Source organism: Myxocyprinus asiaticus, chromosome 14 (assembly GCF_019703515.2).
Source record: "Myxocyprinus asiaticus isolate MX2 ecotype Aquarium Trade chromosome 14, UBuf_Myxa_2, whole genome shotgun sequence".
Classification (NCBI taxonomy): Eukaryota; Metazoa; Chordata; class Actinopteri; order Cypriniformes; family Catostomidae; genus Myxocyprinus; species Myxocyprinus asiaticus.
This window is the reverse complement of record NC_059357.1, coordinates 27928107-27953222: the sequence shown is the minus strand read 5'-3', so window position 1 is coordinate 27953222 and position 25116 is coordinate 27928107. Positions and strand designations below refer to the sequence as shown.

The following is a 25116-nucleotide window of genomic DNA, read 5'->3' as shown; positions in this document are numbered from 1 at the left end:
ACACATACTGTCATTACACCCAGAGCTACTACAGTTTCCACCAAACTATTGGAGTGCAAATAGTAATTTAGTTATCCAATCTCTTAATCCACTAAATGTCTAACCCATTAACCAGTTTAATGTCTCTGCCCTATCGCAAAAAATTAAAATATGCCCACCTTCATTTGATCAGCAGTTGACCCCAAATAAATCTGTCATGGCTGTCTTGACTTTGGTCTGAGCAGTGGTGGGCGGAGTTGGTGTAAATAGCCTCTGCCAACAAGATGGGCTATTTGCACTTAGTGTAAATAGACACTCCGTTCTTTTATTTTTCGGTTCGTTACAGGTTTACATTTCTTTGGAATTTTGCAATTCTGTGTGGTGTCAGGTTTAGTCTTGAGTGAGTCACTGTGTCACACATTCAAGCATGACTTTGAGACTCAAATGTTTATTCACTCATATGTGAGTCAGCACTTGGGGGATTGTGAATGTCACATTCTTTTGAATTTGTACCACAGTAGTTGGCTATTACATATCATTTATTTCAGGAAGTGTGGTTTTGTATTGCAGGCAGCATTGAATATGATAACTCAACCAACGTAGACAACTAATTTGATACTGATCTGATTTACTGATAAGTTTATGCCATATATTTCACTCAAAGCTTATGAAAAAATCATACTTAAAGCTTATGAAAATATTATGTCAAAAGTCCTAGTTGAACACATTAATGACTAGCGTTGGGCAAGTTATTAAAAAAAGTAATTCACTGCATATTACTAACTACTTCTCTAAAATTAAAATCAGATTACTTTACTGATTACTTAATTGAAAAAGTAATCACATTACTAATTACTTCTAAGTTTCTTTCTAAAACATTTGTCACAAAAAAAAATTGTTTTTCCACTCAACAAATTCAAAATAATGTATATTTTCTCCTTGTTCATTGTCGCACACCCTTCAGCTGTGTCAGAAACACAGACATACATATGAACATATGAATTCACATATTATTTGTATTACACATGAATAATATATTTTTTGAAATATTTGTAACCCAAGTAATGTACTTGAAAGTAATTACTTTTATTGAAAGTCTGTAACTGTAATCTGATTGCAAGAATTTAAAATGTAATTCGTTATACTACTCTTTGTGCCTAAAGGTAATTAGATTACTGTAACTAATTACTTTGTAATCCAATTACACCCAACACTGTTAAAGACTGTGAGTCCTAAAAGGCACTTTTGAAATCAGGAAGCAATCCTGTGAAAACCAGTATGAATGTCAATAAATGTATGAAAGGACATTGTAGGGACACAATATCACATGGCGCTCTGCCTCAGGGCTTGTTTGTGTTTCTAATCAAGTAAATTCTACTCTGCGTGTAAAGTTCCAGGACTGAGGTAGATGAAAACCTGAGGGCTTGTCCTGTCTTTCTGTTTGGCACCAAGTCCAGCTGTGTCCCACCATTGGACCCCTCAAATACGGAGAGGAAGTGGAAAATGACAGGATGGCAGATAGAGGGGGAGACAGAAAGTAATTGGATTTGTATGAGAAGGGAATGACTACAAGATGGCATGTCTGACGAGATGAGAGGGGGGAAATGAAATACATGTGTGGTACTGTGTCAATGGGAAAGTATGAGTGTGTGTTTGAGAAAGAGAGATATAGATAGAATATATCTTTCTATCAACAGTTACTCATAATCATCTTGTGTATTTTACTACTGAACATGGTCCTGTGAGGTTCTGACAGTGCAGTTGATATTTCTTGGCCAGAGATTTATACGTATGTATGTGTGATATTTGTAGATATGACTTGGATTTGAATTTATAAAGAACTTTAAAACACATCTACACAGCAGATAACTAGAGTCATGCTTAGGTCATGAAGCTGCATGTCTGATTATGTGGGGCGGACCTCAGAGGATTGTGAAATAAGGGGCTTGTTGGCCTTTGTTTCAGAGTGTGCTGTAATCCAGGCAAAGTGCTGTAATGCTAATCTGTGTGTTTGAGGGATAAAGCAGTGCTCTTACACAGTATAGTTAATTGATCTAGTCCGACTTGTAAATCAACTGCAAGAAAACATTTCTCACATTAGAGTTTTTTTCTTATGATTTTTCTCGTTTTCAATAATTCTATATTATATTACAGTAAATATGATGCCCCGTTTTTTCTCTCTCTTCTCTTCTCTTCTCTTCTCTTCTCTTCTCTTTCTCTTCTCTTCTCTTCTCTTCTCAGTCTATCTGACTCATGTTCTGTTGGATTAGAGGCAGTAAATCTTCCCCTTTAATTGGACAGCATACGCTGACTGTGCTTTAATTGGATATGATAGAGTTGGTCTTGTGGGTCCTAGCGCAGGATTGCTGCTCCTGGGAACCATCTGTTACTTTCAGTAAGAGCCATGTAGAGCTTTGTAAGACTTTGTAAATAAGGGACAGTAGAGAGAGTATATGGCATTACAATAAGTTCTTGTGTCTGCCCATGGTAAAATCTACTTCAAAGATTAGGGACTCTAAATCTAAATTACAAAGTATATTTTTAAATATAATGTGAGTGGTGTTTTCCCGTGAAGAATTCGACTTTGAGAGGTTGCCCAAATCAATAAAGCACATTCTTAAAGGAATAGTTCACCCCAAAATTAAAATTCTCTCAGCATTTACTCACTCTCATGCCACCCCAGATGTGTATGACTTTCTTTCTTCTGCTGAACACAAATTAAGATTTTTAGAAGAATTTCTCTGCTCTGTTGGTCCATACAATGCAAGTGAATGGTGAAGGTCTAAAAGCACATAAAGGCAGAATATAAGTAAGACTCCAGTGGTTAAATCCATACCTTCAGAAGCGACATGATAGGTGTGGGCGAGAAACAAGTCCTTTTTACTATAAATCTCGACTTTCATTTTCACATTGTTCTTATTTTGTTTTTTGGAGTTTCGTATTCTTTGTGCATATCGCCACCTACTGGGCAGGGAGAAGAATTGATAGTAAAAGACTTTAATAGTAATAGTAACAGATGGTGTGAGACATCAGTACACAAGGAACGTCTCTTGTCTAATCAGATTCGAGGACCGGAACTAACTGTTGTATAATTTAAATCAAGCTTTAATTTAGCCAGATTGTGCAAAAAGTTATACATTTAAAAATGACATACATGTCCTGTGGTGCATGTACATATCCTGTTGGACATTGCTAGTAAACAAATTAAATAATCTATTGAGAGTGTGAAAAATGTTTTAACTGGATTTTACTTTGTAGAAATTCACAGGACTGAGAGTCCCTAAAGTTGAAGAAACACCCATATCTATATCCTCCCAACCGGAGGGTTACTTTTGAAATGTATTCCACTACAGATTACAGAATACATGCTGTAAAATATCATTTGTAACGTATTCCATTAGATTACTCAAGGTCAGAAACGTATTCTAAATACTTTGGATTACTTCTTCAGCACTGGTAGATTTTTTCACTTGTTTTGACTATAAAAACTCAAAGCCAGTACAGTAAGACAAAATACACATGTTAAAAATACATTCTCAGAAAAACCTAAATATCTTATGCAGTGTTGTTTCTAAAACAAGATAAATCAAATTGATCTTGTTTTATGGATTTTTAGATATTTTTACAGGAAAACAATACAAAAATTATTATTAAGAATATGATTTTTGCCCTAATATCAAAGGTCTTACTAGAAAAAAAGAAATTATGATCCAACGTGAATTTTCTTGATAAATAAATATGATCGTGCCTGGTAACATGTGCATGTAAAATGGCTAGAAATAACATTTTAGCTTAGCGTAAAGCTGACAATTTACACAAGATTTATTTATATTTTTTCTGCTCCAAACTTACTTCAAACTTACTTCTCTGTCTGCTCGTATGAATGTAACACATCATAAGGAAGTGTTTCACCGCTGTTCAAATGCACTTTGGATCGCATCATTTATATGTATAAATATTCTCCATCTGAAATAAATAAATATTAAATGAAAAAAATGACAATAAAATGCAAAGTAATCTCTTCAGTAATCAAAATACTTTTTGAATGTAACTGTATTCTAATTACCAATGATTTAAATTGTATATGTAGTGGAATACAGTTACTTATATTTTGTATTTTAAATACATAATCCGTTACTCCCCAACCCTGTATATACTGTATATGTCTATATCATGTTGCAGGGTATCCGCGGGTCCTTAAAAAGTCTTAAATGTACTTTTTAAAATGTAAGGCCATAAAAAGTCTTAAATATCTTACATAAATTACAAGAAGTCTTAAATTTCGTTTGCTGAGGTCTTAAAATTAGTGGCGTGAATAGAGGAGACGCTTAAAACAGCAGAATCTGCACAAGTAAAAATCACCTCTCTCTCTCTCGTGCATCCGTCATTTAGAAGCTGACGCTTGAGTTTAGTGTGAGCACGCACAAGGAAGCGCATTTTTACTGAACTTACGATGTTACACATGTATAAACCTTCATAAACTCGTTAATCCGAAATGCAAATGCCATTATTTTGCGTATCTAACACTGTCGCTCCTGCTTATAATCGACAAAGCTGTCAATGTTACAGTTTGCAAGCACGCGGCTGGAGTGGTCTTTTGACGCCTTTCAAATCATTGCGCTTCCTTATTTTACACTATACCTTTGACAATAATTGTAAAGCTAACAGAACTACTTAGCTGCAGAGTTACACCTGTTATATCTCTCATCTCCATCTCTCTAGATCTAGGGCTGCCAAGGTAATTGACACTGTTCTCACTCTCTTACGCCACACGTCCCTTTCTCACGCACTGATAATGTCGCGGAGCAAAGAGGACACTGACAGCGCACAGACAGACAAGACAGAGCAAGCTGCATGATGCTGTGAGTTATTCAGACCAATGGGGGGAAAGCAGCAGCACAGCATCTCTCCCTCTCTTTCTCTTTCATAATTTAATCTGTTAACATTTTCAATACATCTTGTCAACTTTAAACGGCAATTTTTAAGGTAACTGATATTTGAGGTATTTCACTCAAAAATTAAAACTGTCATCCAATACCTTCATGCTGTTGCAAACCTGTATGACTTTCTTATTTCAGTGGATATCAAAAGGAGATATTAGGGAGTTTCAGTCACCATTCATTTACATTGAATGAAAAACAAGATGCAGTGACAGTGAATGGTGACTGAGACTAAACGTTTTGCTTAACATCTCCTTTTTTGTTCCATGGCAGAGAAAAATTTATTCAGACTTAAGGGTGAGCAGTGATGACAGAAATTAAATTTTTAAATGAACTGCCCTTTAACTACCTGATAAAGTATTTGGTAAAGGTATCTGCCAAGAAAAAATATATAAATGTTATTCAGCACATGCTAGACCTTATTCACAGCAGCGGTATCTTTGATGTTTAATGACAATGACGACAAGGCTGTAATAGATAGACGAACAGTCTCTTCGATGAGCTGTACTGCAGTTTAAAGTGTTTTTGGATCATTCTGTGTACAAAACATTGAAAAAAATATATTTTCAAGGACACTCAGTAGACAAAAAATTCCAGACAACATGAGTTGTGGAAAAACAGATGGGATATTGGAGCTTTTTACAGCTTTATACCGTGCATGCCATTGAAGAGATGGTTAGTCTATCCCTCACAGCCTCGTTTCCATTCCCATTAAAAATCATACATGGCGCTGCTGTGAATAAGGTCTATAGACCAATCCTCTTATTTACAAAAATGTCAGTGCATGCGCATTAAGTGGTGGCAGAAAGCCCGCTGATTGTTGTGTACGATTTGACAGATTAGAGGATTAAATGAAAGTATCACACAAAACCATCATAAATACAAACATGTTCTTAGTGATACAATTACTATAAAGATATGAGATAATAACAAACATGTAATTATGTTCGCTATAAATTTATGCTGCAAAGTTGTGAGTTGAAATGATCTCCTCAGTCCAGTTAGCTCTGTTGATGATCTTGAAGCCACAGCAGTCAATGAGAGTCCTCTGAATAATTTTTCAACAACGTAATCCAATAAAAGTTAATTTTTTTGCGCATGGTTTTTGCCACCACTTCCGTGTTTGACATAAACAGTGACGTTGCCAAAGCATTGGTTTAATGCGTCATGTCTTGCTAGAAAGCAAGTGACTAAAGAGAAGGGTCACAATATAGGCTACATACTTTAGGCTACATGCATTCTTAATGATTTCATTTAGAGTTTTAATGTTGTATTAACTTATTAACACATAAATGCACAATAATATATATATATATATATATATATATATATATATATATATATATATATATATATATAAAAACATGTCCAGAGACATTCAAGTAGCCTCAGTGGTTTTGTATTTAGTTACATTATTGTTGAGTTTTGGACAATTCAAGAAAACCCCCTTTTCAGGGAACAAGAATCTTTTCATTGTGTGAGCCTTTGTTCGAAGCCTGACTACAGCTGGTTTGGCTCAGTGCATATTGCGTCTTGGCTTCAGTGCTGTGACCTGATTGTTTTGTTCTGATTAACTGGATACACCAGATCCGATTCAGCTTCAGCTATGATGAGGAGGGCAGGTGCCAGGCTGAGAGCAACACTCTGCCAATCTGCATAAAAAAGGTTTATGGCAGGTATTTTAAATAGCAGTCACATAGCTACAAATTCTACTGATATTTTGAACACTGATAAGACTATGCTTAGGGAGGAACAGACTAAGTATGGGAGAGTATGCCACTGCCCATGTGAGAGAAGTAAAAATAAGATAAGAAGTGAGGAACAGGTAAATACCGGCCACTACTGGAAAACCTCTGCTCTTAAAAAGTCCCCCATTAAACGTCATGTAAAGGTAAAAATTTGCACGAAGTGCCCAGAGAAAACAATTGATCTAGAAAGTTTGTAGATAACATGACAGATAACATTGTGTTCATACTAATGTATCTGTTCCACTCACACCCTTGCTGTAAAATCTGGGAAGCTGCAAATGTCACTTCTCTTACAACTGTTGTTTAATTCTTATGATAATGATACGAATAGAAATGTCAGGTACATACGATTGTAGATTGTACTTATCATCTAGTACTGATCAAATTCTGTTCCAGGCTCAATAATGTAAGCACTGTTGACACTGCTAAGCAATGTATTCAGCTCAAACTGCCATTGCCACAAAAGCATACAAAGCAATGCAAGTACTTTAATTAAAACCAGGAACTCAAATTTGACTTTCATATTAAGCCCCTTTTAGTACCAAACAAAAAGATTTAATTAAGCTATTAATGACAAGCCTGAAGTCAATGAAGAAGATAAGTAAACAGAGAGATAGGGCAATCAGTATGTGTCAAAGAAAGTGAGAGAAAGAGGGAATCAATAAGGGCTGTGTTTATAGAACCATAATGATAGATGATTGTGTGTGTGGGGGTGTATGCATATGTGTGGGATGGGGTCGGATGGTATGTCTGTGGGAGGTGGTAGTTAAAGCAACTCTGTTTTTTTTTTTTTTTTTTTTACTGTCTGGCATCAAGTTTGCTGCTTTGAAGTAGCGAGCCACAACTGCAGAAGAGTCTGGCCTCAGGGCATCTTAGGCCTGCCTGTCAGCCCCCATGTTTCACTCACTCTTTCACTCTCTCTGTCTCTCTCTCTCTCTCTCTCTCTCTCTCTCTCTCTCTCTCTCTCTCTCTCTCTCTCTCACACACACACACACACACACACACACAAATACAAATACATGTATAACCCATCTCATTTTCTCTTTTTTACTCTGTTTGCCCATCAATGTGTATGTTGTGCCTAAAGAAATACAATTAACCCCCTCAGGATGATTCAAGTCCTCTTCGTTTCATATCGGTGTCCTAATCATTACAGAGAATCTCTGTACATTTTTTAAAATAATAAAAATAAAACACAGTTCACTCAAGGGTGCTGCGGCATTGCGTTATTAGATTGAAAAAGTTCCGGGTCAAAAGCCTACTCGTTGTTCTGGATTAATGATGGTCACAATTCCACTAATCACAGATGTAACTGTTTAACCTTTAATAACGACACCGCGTCTTCACGCATTTGCTTATTATTTAGTGATTTGTGTTACAACAAGACGCTAAAGACAGTAAACAAATCATAGATATTAATGATTTCTCACTGGAGCAGTTTTAAAGCTTGTAATGGATCAATTTTTCTTATTTTTGAATGTATCTCTGCAGTGTGTGATGCTCTCATGGATTTTACTGGTTGCCAGTATGTCACAATGACATTTTGATATTGACAACAGAACTATTAATAACTGTTTTCAATACAAAGAAATGTTAGCAATTCACAATTAATGTAATTTTAATGTAATTTTGGTAATACTAACAAAAAGGTTTCATTTCTTTTACATTAGTTAATGCATTAGGTATCATGAACAAACAATATATTTTTACAGCATTTATTAATCAATGTTAGTTAATAAAAATACAATTGTTCATTGTTAGTTCATGTTAGTTCATAGTGCATTAATGTTACTAATACAACTTTTGATTTAAAAAATGTATTAGTATATGTTGTAACTAACATTAATTTCATTAGTTTATGTTAACAACAGTAATGTTGTTAAATAATATTAACAAATTGAACCTTTTTGTAAAGTGTTACTGTCATTTTACTGTGTGGAGCATAAACATAACTGCAGCATATAACTTGCAAAAGTGTGGCAAAGGGCACTTTTAAAAAAATTGGTATCAGCAGAACTTAGTGTTAAAAAAATAGGAGATCGTATCGGCCTCAAATTTCCTGATCGGTGCACCACTAGTGCTTAATATGCCGTTGTTGCCTCTAATTTCACATAGCTACAAATATATTTTCATTTAAGGCCAGTTTGGCCAGTAAAAGAGCAAATAAACATCTTTTTGATTAACTCTTTCATTCTTTCTTGTCTGTTGCTTAAAGAAAGAAAACAATCGGCTTTCGGAAGCGTCCCATTTGCTTATAAAAAATCGGCAATCGGAATTGGCCATGAAAAATCATGATCGGTGCATCCCTAATTTTTATTGAAACACAAATGAATGTATTAATGAAATGATGACTGAAAACCCGGTCCTGGTTGCAAAGAGGTGAGTAACGATGATGGCAGTGATGAACTGGGACACCCGGATGAGGAATGGTGGTGACAATGATAACAGCAATGAGGTGAGTAATCCACAGAGCAATGATGGCTGTGATGAGCTTAGACACCCGGGTGAGGAAAGGCGGTTAGGATGATAATGGAGATGAGTTAAGTTGTTCACAGAGTAATAATGGCAAAGGTGAACTGAGACATCCGGGCAAGGAATGGCGGAGAGGATAGCAATGTGGTGAGGTGAGTAATCCACATAGCAGTAACAGTTCAGAGCAAGTGTCCATCTGATAATTCCAACAGGTGAAACTAGGAGCGGTAACCACTGAATCCACACTGGAAACGCTGATTGCTCTGCTCCAGAGGCAAAGGAAAACATATGAGGCGAACAATGACGCTGATGGAATTTGTCGATGAGGGCATGATCCAGGATGTCACGAGCCGGAACACAGCATCTCTCCTCTGGACCATAGCCCTCCTAGTCTACCAGATATTGATATCCTCTGCCCCTCCACCTCACGTCAATAAGATGTCTAACAGAGTAAGCCAGAGCCCCATCTATTAGACGAGGAGGCGGGGGAACAGAGGAGTCAGGCTGAAGGTGGGAGCAGACAACAGGCTTGATTTTAGATATGTGGAAGATGGGCTGAATTTTACTAAAGGGGGGGGGGCGTAATTTGAGACGAACCTCCACCGGGCTAAGCACCTTAGAGATGGTAAATGGTCCAATAAATGTAAGTCCCGAATTGAATGTAAGTCCCAGCCTGCCCGTTGGAACGGTGCCCCAGCTGGAGAGGCAGAGGGCCAAATAATACCGGCTGCAAGAGAATCACCAATATACCACTCCATGGCCTCCCGCTCAGGGGCTGAGAGCGAATACTGATGTCCCGGAGGTGGAGAAGTGCCAGAAAGGAGATCAAAAGCACAGTCGTACCTGTGCAGAGGAAGAGAAGCAGCCCGAGACTTGCTGAACACCGCCCTCAAATCATGGTAGACCTCGGGTACCCTGGCAAGATCCACCAGCTCTTCCTGCAACACGGAACAGGATACAACTGTGGAGAGAGCATAAACAAGACAATGAGACAGACAGAAAGAACTCCAGGACAACACAGAATTCTCCGCCCAATTCAAATGTGGATTATGGGATATCAGCCACAGATATCCCAAAACCACTGGAGCAGAGGGAGAGTGGATGATGTAAAATTGAAACTCTTTGACGTGGTTCCCAGAGATGGTGAGCTGGAGAGGTGCCAGGATGTGGGTAACCATAGTGAGAGGAGTGTCACAGAGAGTATTGGCAGTGATGGGTTCGTCTAGAAGAGTCTTGGGAAGAGACCATTTAGCCACTAGATTGGCATCTATGAAGTTATCCTCTGCTCCAGATTCCACCAGAACTGAGATGGAGTGACAGATGTTGTTGCTCTGCAACCAGGCCAGTAGGAGGGGTCTATTGCCAGGAGATTTATCCAAAGGGGTAATGCTCACCAGTAACCCCTTGCCTACTGGTGAGCTGCGTCTTTTACCGGACAGAAGGCTACAGTGTTTCCTTGTTGTCCACAGTACAGACAGAGGCTGTTGATGAGGCGTCGGTGTCGGTCTGTGGTGGATAGCCGAGCTCTCCCAATCTGCATGGGCTGTTCCTCAGGACTGGACTCGAAGCATTCAACAGATGAAGGAGTTCGAGTAGCAGCAGACACAGAAGCACCGGATGGAGTAAGTCTACGGTGACGATGTCGCAGGGCCAGCCTGTTGTCAACCCTAATCGCTAGGTCCACCAGATCATCAAAGCGGGTTGGTAGGTCCAACGCCTAGATCTCGTCCTTAATGCGGTCGGATAGCCCATGCAGAAACCGGTCCCACAACACCTGCTCATTTCAACCGCATGATGCAGCAAGGGTACGAATCTCAATGGAGAAGTTGGAAACTAATTGATCTCCTTGCCGAAGGTCCAAGAGTTCCCTCGCTGCCTCCTTCCCAGACATAGATCAGTGGAAGACCTTGCGAAGTTCATCATAATACGTGTGGAAGGAAGAGCAGCAAGGATTTTCATTCTCCCACACAGCGGTCCCCCACTTACGAGCTCTACCGGTCAACAAGTTGATGACTTAGGCAACCTTGGCTTGTTCAGAGGGAAATGATGATGGTTGTAATGCAAATATCAGAGAGCACTGGGACAGAAAAGATCGACAGATCTTAGGCTCACCGGAGTATGGTGCTGGAGGATTTAACTGGGGCTCGGAGGATCTTGATGTAGTTAAGACCGCTGTGGGTGGAGGTGTGGCTTCGGCGGAGGGACCAGCATTGGGGGAGAGACAAAGCTGTTCAATCCTGGACGTCAGGTCATCTATCCGTCTCACCATCTCCTCAACGGCTTGACTGGTGGATGTGAGTTGCTCCTGTTGACGACCAAGGAGCACCCCCTGTTATGAAATAGCATTAACCAGCGATGTTCCCTCTGCTGGATCCATGTTAGGCCAGATTGTTCTGTCAGGAGTGGTTTAAAAAAAGACCCAAATGCAGAGGGAATGAAAATTAAAACAGTTTTTATTGAAACACAAATTAATGTAATGAATTGATGACTGAAAACACAGTCCTGGTTGCAGAGAGGTGAGTGATGATGATGGCAGTGATGAACCGGGACACCCGGACGATGAATTGTGGTGAGGATGATAACAGCGATGAGGTGAGTAATCCACAGAGCAATGATGGCTGTGATGAGCTGAGACACCCAGGTGAGGAAGGGCGGTGAGGTTGATAACTGTGATGAGGTACTGTAAGTTGTTCACAGAGTAGCAATGGCTGTGGTGAGCTGAGACACCCGGGCGAGGAATGGCGGAGAGGATGGTAATGTGGTGAGGTGAGTAATCCACAGAGCAGTAACAGTTCAGAGCAAGTGTCCATCCGATAATTCCAGCAGGTGAAACCAGGAGTGGTAACCATGAATCAACACTGGAAAATACTGAGAGAAACAAAGGTGAAAACAGACCAACAGGAAGGCAAGACTGCACACCAAAAACAAACAGGAACAATCTGGTGACCAGACGAGGCACGAGAGGGAAATAAATACATAGCGGTAATGACACACAGGTGGGGGTGATTACCTCGTGAGTGGCGCAATTGAGCATCTCCAAGGAAACACTGATTGCACCGCTCTTGAGGCAAAGGAAAACACACGAGGCAAATGAAAACACACAAACACACAAAAGAAACCGGCAGATATGCCGGAACCCTGACACTAATGTAGTTAACTAATGTTAATGAATACAACCTTATTGTCAAGTGTTACAAAATAATTTTGAGCACAAAATTCTGCAATTGACCAATCAAGTATTTAACTGAATTTCAAGGAGGCTACATGTAATGTTTCCTAAAGGAATGTTTGCTTACAGGACTTAAAATATAATATAATAAATAATATATATTTTTATAAATTGAAGTTTATTGCCATACTGTTTGTAAATATGGTGTGTTTCTGTGTGAGAGGATGTGAGGCAAGCTTCAAGGTCATTTTATACCTGCCACACACACACATTAGTGCAAAAATAGGGGTCCTACTGTACAAAACAATAGTGGAATTTGGTTAGAGGAGAGGGTGTTGAGACATTGGCTACTCTGGTAACAGAACAGAAGTGACTAGTTTCCCTTTGCCCTGAATGAATGATTGTAGTCAGCACATACAGTAGTTGAAATTCTTGGGCGGCCCCAACAATTGCATCTTGTGAACACTCTCTGCCAGCCAGTACTCTTAAATTTGATGACAGTTTTTTTTTTTTTTTTTTTTAACTTACGTTGATCTAAAACCATCACATTTATTTTAGGTTTATAAAAATTCAATAGGAAATGTGGTATGAGAGATGAATGAACTTAACCACTCCCTGAACAGGCGAAGTCATAAAATCTTTTTCCTAATTAAATAATTTAATTGCAAAGCTGGTTTTGATGTAGAACTGTTGGTAACACATTCCAATAAGGTTCTATTTGTTAACATAAGTAAATGTGTTAGGTATCATAAACTAACAATAAATAACATATTATTACTGCATTTATAATCTTAATTTATAAAATATAATTGTTCATTGTTAGTTAATGTTAGGGCATAATGCATTAACTAATGTTAACAAATACAACTTCAATTTTAAAAATGTATTAGTTTATGTTAAAATGAATGTTAAACAAGGTTAATAAGTGCTGTAAATGTATTGTTATTCTTAGTTCATGTTTACTAATGTAGTTAAGTAATGATAACAAATACAGCCATATTGTAAAGTGATACCTGAATTGTTTATGTTAATGCTTAAATAGAAAGAATCTACTACATTTGAAATAATTTTAAAGTAGTAATATCTGCTGAGGACAAATATAAACAATTTGTTATTCATTGCTCATACATTGTATTTAAATTTACAAAGAAGTAAAACAAAGTGCAAGGGTCTGAACATTTGCTCTCCTGGCATATAGATATTTGAAAGATTTAACTGACTTTCACTGAAAATTCCACTAAGATTACATTTGACCTGACCTCTGCTCTGGTCAGAAGTGAAGTCTTAAGTGCACTTTGACCCAGACAGACTCAGTCTTCAGTCAGACATGGTTTTCTTTGTTCGCTTTGAGCTGGAACTGGACCTGACGTAACCCACTCATCTCTTGTGTCTGGAAAGGATTAGTAAGTAGTAGGCTAATCACCCTGAGTTTCTTGTACTGCCTTTGAGAAAACACACAAGAAGAATTATTTAAAGGTGCACTCTTTTATTTTTGTTGATGTTGCACTCTGAACTTTACTTTTAAAGAAGCCCTTTAATGCTAGACAAGGTTAACTATTTTTGTTGCTCCAAACTTACTTCAAAACCCCTCAGAGTATACACAATAACATCTTTTTCTGATCTTATGTGGATTCTCTCTATTAAGCTCCCAAATGTAAAGTTCCTCAATGAAGACAAATTCACTCATAACAGTGTGAAAGTTCCCTCAGTCTGCATGTATGAATGTAACACAGCATACGAAAGTGTTTCAGTGCTGTTTAAATTCTCCTTGGATCGCATAACTTATATTGATAAATGTTTTCCAACTGACTAAACTAAATATTAAATGAAATAAATGAAAATTCAAAGGAATCTCTTCAGTAATCAAAATATTTTTTTTAAAATAACTGTATTTTGATTTACCAACTATTTAAATTTTACTGTAGTGGAATAAAGTTACTAATATTATGTATTTTAACCCTTAAATGCATACCTTTCCACCTCCTATACCTCATCCATTTTTTGGAGTTGTGCCCAAACCTCTTTAATATTTAGTGTAACACACACACACACACGCACACACAAAGTCAAAATTGCAACAATTTTTTATTTTATTTTTTATAATGGTTTAAGTACCAAAAGTGTATAGGGTCTTTAGAGACCTGAGGCATGCATGAGTGTAGTTTTTTTTTCGCACTTCCATAAATTATATGTTTTATGATTATTTCATATATATTTAAGTTTACTTTCACATGATATCTATTTCTCTGTTTATTACAAGAGAAATGTGTACTATATTCATACATATAAAAACAATATCACATTGATTTTCTGTGCAACAATGAATTATCAACAGTGGTGAATTATCAGTATCCCATATGCATGGACACATACATATTATACTTTTATACTCAAAGTGGCACTGATGTTTCAGTAATTGACTTGATTTACATTTGACATTGCTAGCTGACGTAGAAACAACATTGAAGTAAACTATAGCAAATGTAACACATGAACATTATGATATGAATATTGTCATTTGGGTGTACTACTGAAATAATGTAAGTTGTTCATCTATTTAGACTCAATAATTACCTGAGGAAATACATATGTGTAACTTAGGTGTAGCTGATGTGTATCTTATGTGTAGATTATGTGTTATGTGTTTGACAGCCAGTTGCAGTGTGAAAATTGTGAATCCTGTCCTGATTTGTTGCATTATCTCTTTGATATATATATATATATATATATATATATATATATATATATATATATATATATATACAGTACTGTGCAAAAGTTTTAGGCACTTATGAAAAATGTTGCATAGTGAGGATGTCTTCAAAAGTAATGCCATAAATAGTTTTCATTTATCAATTAACATCATACAAAGTCCAGTAAACATAAAAAAGCTAAATCAATATTTGGTGTGGCCTTTGCCTTTAAAACAGCCCCAATTCTCCTAGGTACAACTGGACACAGTTATTCTTGGTTGTTGGCAGATAGGATGTACCAAGCTTCTTGAAGAATTCACCACAGTTCTTCTATCTGTTTAGGCTTTCTCAATTCCTTCTGTCTCTTCATGTAAGCCCAGACTGACTTGATGTTCAGTGGGGGGCTCTATGGGGGCAATGTCATCTCTTGCAGAGTGCCCTGTTTTTCTATTATAATTTTTATATTTGCAAAAGTAATATTTGGGAGTCTAAAATGTATTTTTCCTACTGACACACTAAAGCTGAAGATATAAATACCCATCTTAAGACAAATGTTTTTGTGAATCATCAAGTGCCTAAAACTTTTGCACAGTACTGTGTATATACAGTTGTGCTCAAAAGTTTGCATACCCTGGCAGAAATTGTGAAATTTTGGCATTGATCATGCAAAAAAAAAAACAAACAAACAAAAAAAAAACTGTCTTTTATTTAAGGATAGTGATCATATGAAGCCATTTATTATCACATAGTTGTTTGGCTCCTTTTTAAATCATAATGATAACAGAAATCACCCAAATGGCCCTGATCAAAAGTTTACATACCCTTAAATGTTTGGCCTTGTTACAGACACACAAGGTGACACACAGGCTTAAATGGCAATCAAAGGTTAATTTCCCACACCTGTGGCTTTTTAAATTGCAATTAGTGTCTGTGTATATATAGTCAATGAGTTTGTTAGCTCTCACGTAGATGCACTGAGCAGGCTAGATACTGAGCCATGGGGAGCAGAAAAGAACTGTCAAAAGACCTGTGTAACAAGGTAATGGAACTTTATAAAGATGGAAAAGGATATAAAAATACATCCAAAGCCTTGAAAATGCCAGTCAGTACTGTTCAATCACTAATTAAGAAGTGGAAAATTCAGGGATCTCTTGATACCAAGCCAAGGTCAGGTAGACCAAGAAAGATTTCAGCCACAACTGCTAGAAGAATTGTTCGGGATACAAAGAAAAACCCACAGGTAACCTCAGGAGAAATACAGGCTGCTCTGGAAAAAGATGGTGTGGTTGTTTCAAGGAGCACAATACGACGATAAATGAACAATAATGTGCTGCATGGTCAAGTTGCCAGAAAGAAGCCTTTACTGCGCCAATGTCACAAAAAAGCCCTGTTACAATATGCCCGACAACACCTTGACACGCCTCACAGCTTCTGGCACACTGTAATTTGGAGAGACGAGACCAAAATAGAGCTTTATGGTCACAACTATAAGAAGCTATGGTTGGAGAGGGGTCAACAAGGCCTATAGTGAAAAGAATACCATCCCCACTGTGAAGCATGGTGGTGGCTCACTGATGTTTTGGGGTGTGTGAGCTCTAAAGAAACAGGGAATCTTGTGAAAACTGATGGCTAGATGGCATGTTATCAGAAAATACTGGCAGACAATTTGCATTCTTCTGCACGAAAGCTGTGCATGGGACGCTCTTGGACTTTCTAGCATGACAATGACCATAAGCACAAGGCCAAGTTGACCCTCCAGTGGTTACAGCAGAAAAAGGTGAAGGTTCTGGAGTGGCCATCACAGTCTCCTGACCTTAATATCATCGAGCCACTATGGGGAGATCACAAACGTGCGGTTCATGCAAGACGACCAAAGACTTTGCATGACCTGTAGGCATTTTGCCAAGACGAATGGGCAGCTATACCACCTATAAGAATTTGGGGCCTCATAGACAACTATTACAAAAGACTGCACACCGTCATTGTTGCTAAAGGGGGCAATACACAGTATTAAGAACTAAAGGTATGCAGACTTTTGAACAGGGGTCATTTCATTTTTTTCTTTGTTGCCATGTTTTGTTTTATGATTGTGCCATTATGTTATAACCTACATTTGAATATGAATCCCATTAGAAATAAAAGAAATGTGTTTTGCCTGCTCACTCATGTTTTCTTTAACAATGGTACATATATTAAAAATTCTCCAAGGGTATGCAAACTTTTGAGCACAACTGTATATATATATATATATATATATATATATATATACAAATAATTTATTTTACATATAAAATATTTTATTTTATTATTTTCTAATTGTCTTGAAAATATTTGGACAATATTGACACTATCTGGGCATTTTGTACATCCGGTTTTGATGATATAAGTGCTGGGTCTAAAGACCTGAATACTTAACAGTGTTTGGGAAAATTAAGGGTTTTAATTTTGCATTTAAGGGTTAAATTTAGATAGATGGTCTTTATTGTCCCAGAGGGAAATTTGTTTTCACCAGTCTGCTCCACAAACACAAAACATACAGATACCCACATTCCATCATATGAAATTTGTAATCCTGTTACATGTATTCCGTTACTCCTCAACGCTGCTTATAGAATTACAGGAAATTGACCAAAAGGAAACTAGCAGTCACATTGCAGATTGTAATATGTACATCATGATTGCATGAATTTGTTGTATCATACTACCTGACAAAATTTGTGTTTTCACAGCTGTAATAGCTACAACCTCTGAGGCTCTCAACACAACCACATCTATGACAACCAATTCCACAGGCAGCATTGCCTTGACAACGAGACAGACTGAGGAAGTTTCATCTACCACAAACTCCACAAATCCCAGTGATTTCACAACTAGCACAATTAATGTTACTTCTACTGTTATTGGTGGTAAGCACTCTTTCACTACATCCAATAAAACATCTGCCCATTCCACTACCACAACCCTTAATTCTACATATTCAGTTAAAAATGAAACCATTTTATAAAGCTTTGTTTAAAAAATAATACCACATCACCTATTGTTCCTCTTAGTTACCTCAACTAATACAACAGCATCTTCTGCTCCTCCAGAATTTACATCAACCAACTCTAGCACTTCAGACTCTTCTTTGTCCACAACCAGCTTCAACAGTACCACAACAATCCTCACACCTTCATGTAACACATCTTACCACACATCAACAACCAACATGCCTTTCACAGCCAATGCTAAAAACCATCAACCTACATCCATGTCTACACTCACAGGTTTCTGCTGCAGGAATAAACATCTGCATTTTATCATATTTGAAAAATGACACATTTCATAAATTTTATAGATTGTTCATGGAGTTAAATAAAAACTGAAATGAAATGAAAGTTCAGTCTTTCCGTCCTCAAATATTACAATAGACTTATCTTTATACTTTGCTGGTTGAAGATGGAGAGCCATAATACATTACCCTTGTAAGCATATTAGACTGTGGTCAGACTTATCATTCAACCTTTAAAAGTGGTTTTTAAGATTTTAATGTTCCTTATCTGTCACTCACTCGACATTGTGTCGATGTAGTGACACTAGGGGGTCGCCCTTGGGAGCCCCAAACACGTCTGATCTTTGAGAAAAGGCCAATGGGAATCGGTGAGTGGAATTTGCATGCCACTGCCCCGGACATACAGGTATAAATTCAGATTTTCTCTTCGGAACCGAGTGGTTGTGTTCAGTGAGCTGAATTACACCTCGAAAAGCTGTTGGATTTATGGGGCATTACAGCGGTTTCTCCCCCTTGTGCACCGGTGGAGAGAACGCCCCTGGGCACTTCAGCAGCTAAAAGAGTATATTCTTCTACTGAAAGAGTATATTTTCCTTCTAAAAGAGTGTCACTGACGGAGAGCATCTTTTTAAAGATGTCTTTCCGTTTCTGTTTAATTCCTGGTTGCGGTCGTTATCTCTCTGCTTCTGACGGCCACGATCGCTGTCTTATGTGCTTGGGCGCTGCCCACGTGGAGACAGTATTCGTGGACGGGTCATGTCCACACTGCGAGAACATGACCATGTCAACATTGCAGTCGCGGCTTACTTTTGTCAGAGGGAAAGCCACCGTAGCGGCTCCCCGCCTCGGTCCTTCTACCTACGGGTATGAGGCCGTGTTGGTTAGCACTGGGGGCGATTTGGGGACCCCAATGGGAGCCACTCCACCGGGTAACCCCCCACGGACCTCACATTATCCAGCAAGCTCGTTTGCCCTGGTCGAGTTCTGGGATGAGACTGCCGGCTCATCTCAGGGAGTGTTCTCAGTCTCATTCGGGGCTCGCGAAGAGGCTGAGCTGGCGGCCATGCTTGCCTGGGCGGCTGCGAGCGTCGGGCTGGAGTGGAACCCTCCATTCCCCCCTGAACCCTCGCGGCTTGACGATTGGCTCCTGGGCTCAGAATGCTGCTCACAGCTGCGCCCCGCCCCGGTCCCTTTCTTCCCGGTGGTGCATGAGGAGCTTACGAGGTCATGGCGGGCACCTTTCACTGCCTGGACCTGGTCTCTCAGCTCCTCTGCTCTCACTACCCTCGACAGTGGGGCTGCCAGGGGGTACTCGGCGATTCCCCAGGTGGATAAGGTGGTTGTGGTGCACCTGTGCCCACAAAACACCGCCACCTGAAGGAACCACCCTAGACTCCCGTCCAGGGCCTGTAGGTTTACGTCGTCTAAGGCCTACGTTGCTGCTGGACAGACCGCCTCCACCCTGCATGCCTCGGCTCTCCTGCAAGTACACCAAGCCAAGGCGCTAAAAGAACTGCACGAGGGTAGTTCTGACCCGGGATTGATGCAGGAGCTGCGTTCGGTGACTGATCTCACCCTCTGGGTGACGAAGGTCACAACGTGGACTCTCGGGCAGGCGATGTCCACCCACATGGTCCAGGAACGCCACCTTTGGCTCAACCTGGTCGAGATGAAGGAGGCTGACAAGGTACAGTTCCTTGATGCCCCTATCTCCCAGGTTGGCCTATTCGGCGACACCATCGAGGACTTTGCCCAGCAGTTCTCGCCGGTTAAGAAGTCGAAAGGAAGGCTATTCAGCACATCCTGCCCTGGCACAGATCAAGATCCCGCACCCCATCTGCTCGTCACCAAGGGTATCCCTCTGCGGCACAAACACCGGCTCCTCCGCAGCCCACCCCGGTGGCCCAGCCGCGGCGTTGAGCCACTTGCAAGAAGCAGACGCCCCCCGTCTCACCGAGAAAACCCGAGGAAGGCTTTGAAGTGCCCTTGAAATGGGTGACCCAGGGACATGGAGACCTGCTGCAGTGGAGGTGGTAAGCAGACCACTCCATCCCCTGGTGGAGGGCCGGGAGGAGAATCTTTGGTTTCCTTTTCTTTTGATTTCACCCCCACATTGTCAAGAAAAGAGCGGTTACCTCATTCCCTGGGTCACATATCCGGTGTTCACTGGCATCATTATCATGACCACCGGACATCGCACCTTTTTGGCATGGGCTCCAGAGGCGAGTACTGAACCGAGTCTTGCACAGACACCCATTCAAGATGCTGACACAGAAACGCATTTAGCAAGTGTTCGGCATCAAGATTGGTTTGCAGCGGTAGACCTGAAGGATGCGTACTTCCATGTCTTGGTTTTACCTCGACACAGGCCCTTCCTGCGGTTTGCCTTCGACTCAGGGGAGAGTGGAGACTCCACCCCCAGGTGGTCCAGCTGATTTGGAGTCAATTCGGTCAAGCGCAGGTAGACCTGTTCGCTTCCCAGGAATCCTCCCACTGCCCGCTTTGGTACGCCCTGACCGAGGGTCCCCTCAGCACAAGTATGCGTTCCCCCCAGTGAGCCTACTTGCACAGACCCTGTGCAAGGTTAGGGGGGACGAGGAGCAGCTCATCCTAGTAGCACCCTACTGGCCCACCCAGACTTAGTTCTTGGACCTCACACTCCTTGCGACAAGCGAATTCCCCTGAGGAAGGACCTTTTTTCTCAGGGATGGGGCACCATCTGGCACCCGCGACCAGACCTCTGGAATCTCCACATCTGGCCCTTGGACGGGACGCAGAAGACGTCCACCCGCGCCTGTATGCCTTGAAGTGGCGTCTGTTCACTAAGTGGTGTTCTACCCGATGTGAAGACCCCCAAAGATGCGCAGTTGGGTCAGTGCTTTCTTTCCAGCAGGAGAGGCTGGAGGGGCGGCTGTCCCCTTCCACCTTGAAAGTGAACATGGCCGCTATAGCGGCGCACCACGATGCAGTTGGCGGTAAGTCTCTTGGGAAGCACGACCTGATCATCAGGTTCCTTAGAGGTGCGGGGAGGCTGAACCCTCCCAGACCGCGCCTCATACCCTCATGGGATCTCTCCGTGGTCCTACAGGGCCTGCGGGGAGCCCCGTTTGAGTCAGTTGAACTAAAGGCACTCTCTTTGAAGACTGCCCTATTGACTGAGCTCATGTCCATCATTAGGGTAGGGGACCTGCAGGCGTTCTCTGTCAGCGACATGTGCCTGGAGTTTGGTCCGGAATACTCTCACGTGGTCCTGAGACCCCGACCGGGCTATGTGCCTAAGGTTCCCACGACCACGTTTCGGGATCAGGTGGTGAACCTGCAAGCGCTGCCCCAGGAGGAGGCAGACCCAGCCTTGTCGTTGCTGTGTCCGGTGCGTTTGCGCATCTATTTGGATCACACGCAGAGCTTTAGATGCTCTGAGCAGCTCTTTGTCTGCTTCGGAGGACATTGGAAAGGAGCGCTGTCTCCAAACAGAGGATCGCCCACTGGGTCATTGACTACATCGCCTTGGCATATCACACCCAGTACGTGCTGCCCCCCTTGGGGATATGAGCACACTCCACCAGGAGTGTGGTGGCCTCCTGGGCCATGACCAATGGCACCTCTTTAGCAGACATCTGTAGAGCAGTGGGCTGGGCAACACCCAATACATTTGTGAGATTCTACAATCTCCGTGTATTGTCAGGTATGAATAGGTAAGTGTGCGGGACAACTGAACAGGTGTACTGCTTGCGCATTGTGCCTTTCCCCTCCTGGAGGGGGAGATGTGTGCTTTTTACCCCCCAGCCATGTTCACGAGACCACGGACCCTGGATGTCCTTCCTCCTTAGCTCTGTGGCAGGCGAGTTCGCGGAGAAACTCGATACCGGCCCAGTATGTGTGCTAGTAGGCCCTGTACTGGGGTAGGTGCTCCACATGCACTGGTTGCCTGTCTGTAATCCCGTCTGATGTATCTTCCACGAGATGGTTTCCCCTTTCTTGGGCAGAGTCCCCTCTGCCACCGGTCGCCATGTTTGTAGAGCTCTGTCCCCTCTGAGTAGGATCTACCATGGGGACTTCTCCACAAACTGGGGACTGCCAACAAAACTCGGTAAGACCATGTGACGTATTTCCACACATTACCTCCCCTTCGGGCAGGGTGTGGTCTCTGCGGTGTCTTCCCCTTGGGGGTGACACCCCCCCAATGTGGACACTTATGGCCCCCAGTTGATCAATTTCCCTCTTTTTTGGGGAGAAAAAAAGAAGAGAAGAGGCCACAGCTGGGGAAGCCTGTCTCCATTTTTGGGCAGTCAACCTGTCCCCGAGGTGCAGGGGACCATACGACGCTCATAGGAGCGTTGGGGGAGGAACTACCCGCTGAAATGACTGGGACCTTGTCTCGGCTCAGCACAAAACCTGAATGAGTGGTTGCAAGCCAGCTCCTTTTATACCCATATGTCCGGGGGAGTGGCATGCAAATTCCTCTCACCAATTCCCCTTGGCCTTTTCTCAAAGATCAGAGGTGTCTGGGGCTCCCAAGGGCGACTCCCTAGTGTCACTACATCGACACAATGTCTCATTCCCTCCATCAGGGAACGGAGGTTACGAAAGTAACCAGGAAGTTTTGTATGTTTAATTAAGTGAGGATGGGCATTGAGGCGGTTTAAGTTGGTGCCACATTAGCCAATTTTTCCAGTTATTTTTAGGTGTGAGGTTCATGAACATAATTGCCCATTAGGTGGAGGGAGACGGAGTATGCATTAGTGTCTGCCTGCTGGAGGTCGTTAATCTCTTGACCATTGGGACTCCTTGCTGACTTAATAGGTGTGTTCGACTTGAACTGCGCCTTGACTTACCAATCAGCAAGATTTGCCAGTTGCAGATGGGGGAGGAGTTGAAAAGAGAGCCGTCAAGCTAAATTATTTGCACTTCCCATCATGTGCTGAACCTACATCAGTCACGGCAGATTGCACTATGTTTCTTTTCATTATTGCAGACAAAGTGGAAGTCAGACAGGTACTTTGGTGGCACCATCTCAAGTCGGACAAAATTTCTAACTGACATGCACTACTTCAAGTCAGGTACCGATCTGTCTGCACAGCACTGCATGAAGTTGAACACACCTTATGGTTCCAGCAACAGGAAAAAGGATCCAACATGACAGGAAAAATCAATGTCATCATGACAGGCTTTTGTGTTTTCCTCAAGTGACCATTGAGCTACTTCTTTTACTGCAGAACTGAAAAGATGTCAAGCTGATCTGAATGTTTTCATCTGCAATCGCACTCACACTGCATATCATTACAAACACTGATTGTAATCCATAGTGATCTGTCACCAAGCGTTTTTTCCTGTGTTTTTCCCTACAGAAATGACAAATGAAAGCAGTAAGCGGCTGCACAACAGTCTGTTTTTATTGAACGTAATTTCTTTACTCACTGAAAGCTGCATATGGACATGCGCGTTCTATTTAGAAAATTAGTTCCTAGATACATTTGGATTAGTGGATTGTGATCCATTTATGACTCAGGGTTCTGTTTTTCTTCATTCAGATATTGCTAAATGTTCACTCCCCCTCTCAAATGCTCATTTCCATACAAAATATGGAACAAATATCATGCTATGCTGTAGGTTCTGGTTTAGCTAAGAGTTGAGGTTTTTATTTTTTACATGGCTTCTCAATGCATCATAGAATAATTTTGAACATTCTTAATGTTTGCTGTTTCTGATTATGTGTTATGTGTCACTCAAAACAGGACCAACAAGCATTCCATCTTGGAGCACAACTACAGTATTCCCAAGCAATATCACGACTCCAGTCATTCCAACGCATGGTGGTAATGTCACATCTCTGCCTTCATATACTCAAAGCAACATAACAAGCTCATCCACAACTGCACCGGAAAATGCTACAAGTTCATCAGTGAGTACAAAAGGGAATGCCACAAGTCCACTCCTAAGTACATCAGGCCATGTCACATCTCCACCTACAACTGTAACAACGGCAGCCAACACCACAAGTCCACATGTATCTACACCAGGGAATGCAACAAAACATCCTGTAACTGCACCAGAAACTGCCACAAATCCTCCTGTAGCTACACCAGGAAATGCCACAACTTCTTTACCTGTGCCAGGGAACAGCACAACTCCATTCCTAACTACAAGAGGCAATACCACTAGTCCTCCTTTTAGTACATCAGGCAACACTACAGAAACAATTTCAACACCAAGCAGTGTCACTACTACATCCCTAATTACAGGAGGAAATTCAACAATTACAGCAGGCAATGCTACTACAACACCAAACAATACCACAACTGCACCTATAACTACCCTAAGCAATGGCACATTTCCACCCTTAACCACACATGTTTCAATTCTTACTACACCTGGGAATGCCACAGTTCCACCTGTAACAACAGCAGGCAACAGCACAATGTCAGCTCTGACTACACCAGGCAATGTCACAGCTCCACCTCAACCTACACAAGGTAATGTCACTAATGCACTCCTAACTACACCAAAAAATACCACTAACCTACCCACACTACAACACTTGGTAATGTCACTAATCCATCCCTTACAACACAAAGTAATGCTACAATTTCATCCCAAACTACAATAGCTAATGCTACAGCACCTCCATTAATAACACCAAGCTATGGCAGAACTCAACCCATAACTACACTGGGCAATGCAGTGCTACACCTCAGATTACACCAAATAATGCTACAACTGCACCACTAACTACACCAGGCAATGTTACTATTTCATCCACGACAACACCAGGCAATGCCAAAACTCCCCCACCACTTACTACCCCAGGTAATGTTACAACTCCTGTTATACCACCAGGAAATGC

At 41.0% G+C, this 25116-nt stretch overlaps 1 protein-coding gene across 1 annotated transcript in view; it reads left to right on the top strand.

The window, feature by feature from the left end:
- LOC127451553 (mucin-17-like) overlaps positions 1–25116 on the top strand; it is a 47499-nt gene that overhangs the window by 3348 nt on the left and 19035 nt on the right. Inside the window, exons 2-3 of the mRNA XM_051716299.1 lie at positions 17731–17907; positions 24008–24745. Of these exons, the coding sequence (XP_051572259.1) occupies positions 17731–17907; positions 24008–24745 (915 nt within the window). The remainder of the gene's footprint in view (positions 1–17730; positions 17908–24007; positions 24746–25116) is intronic.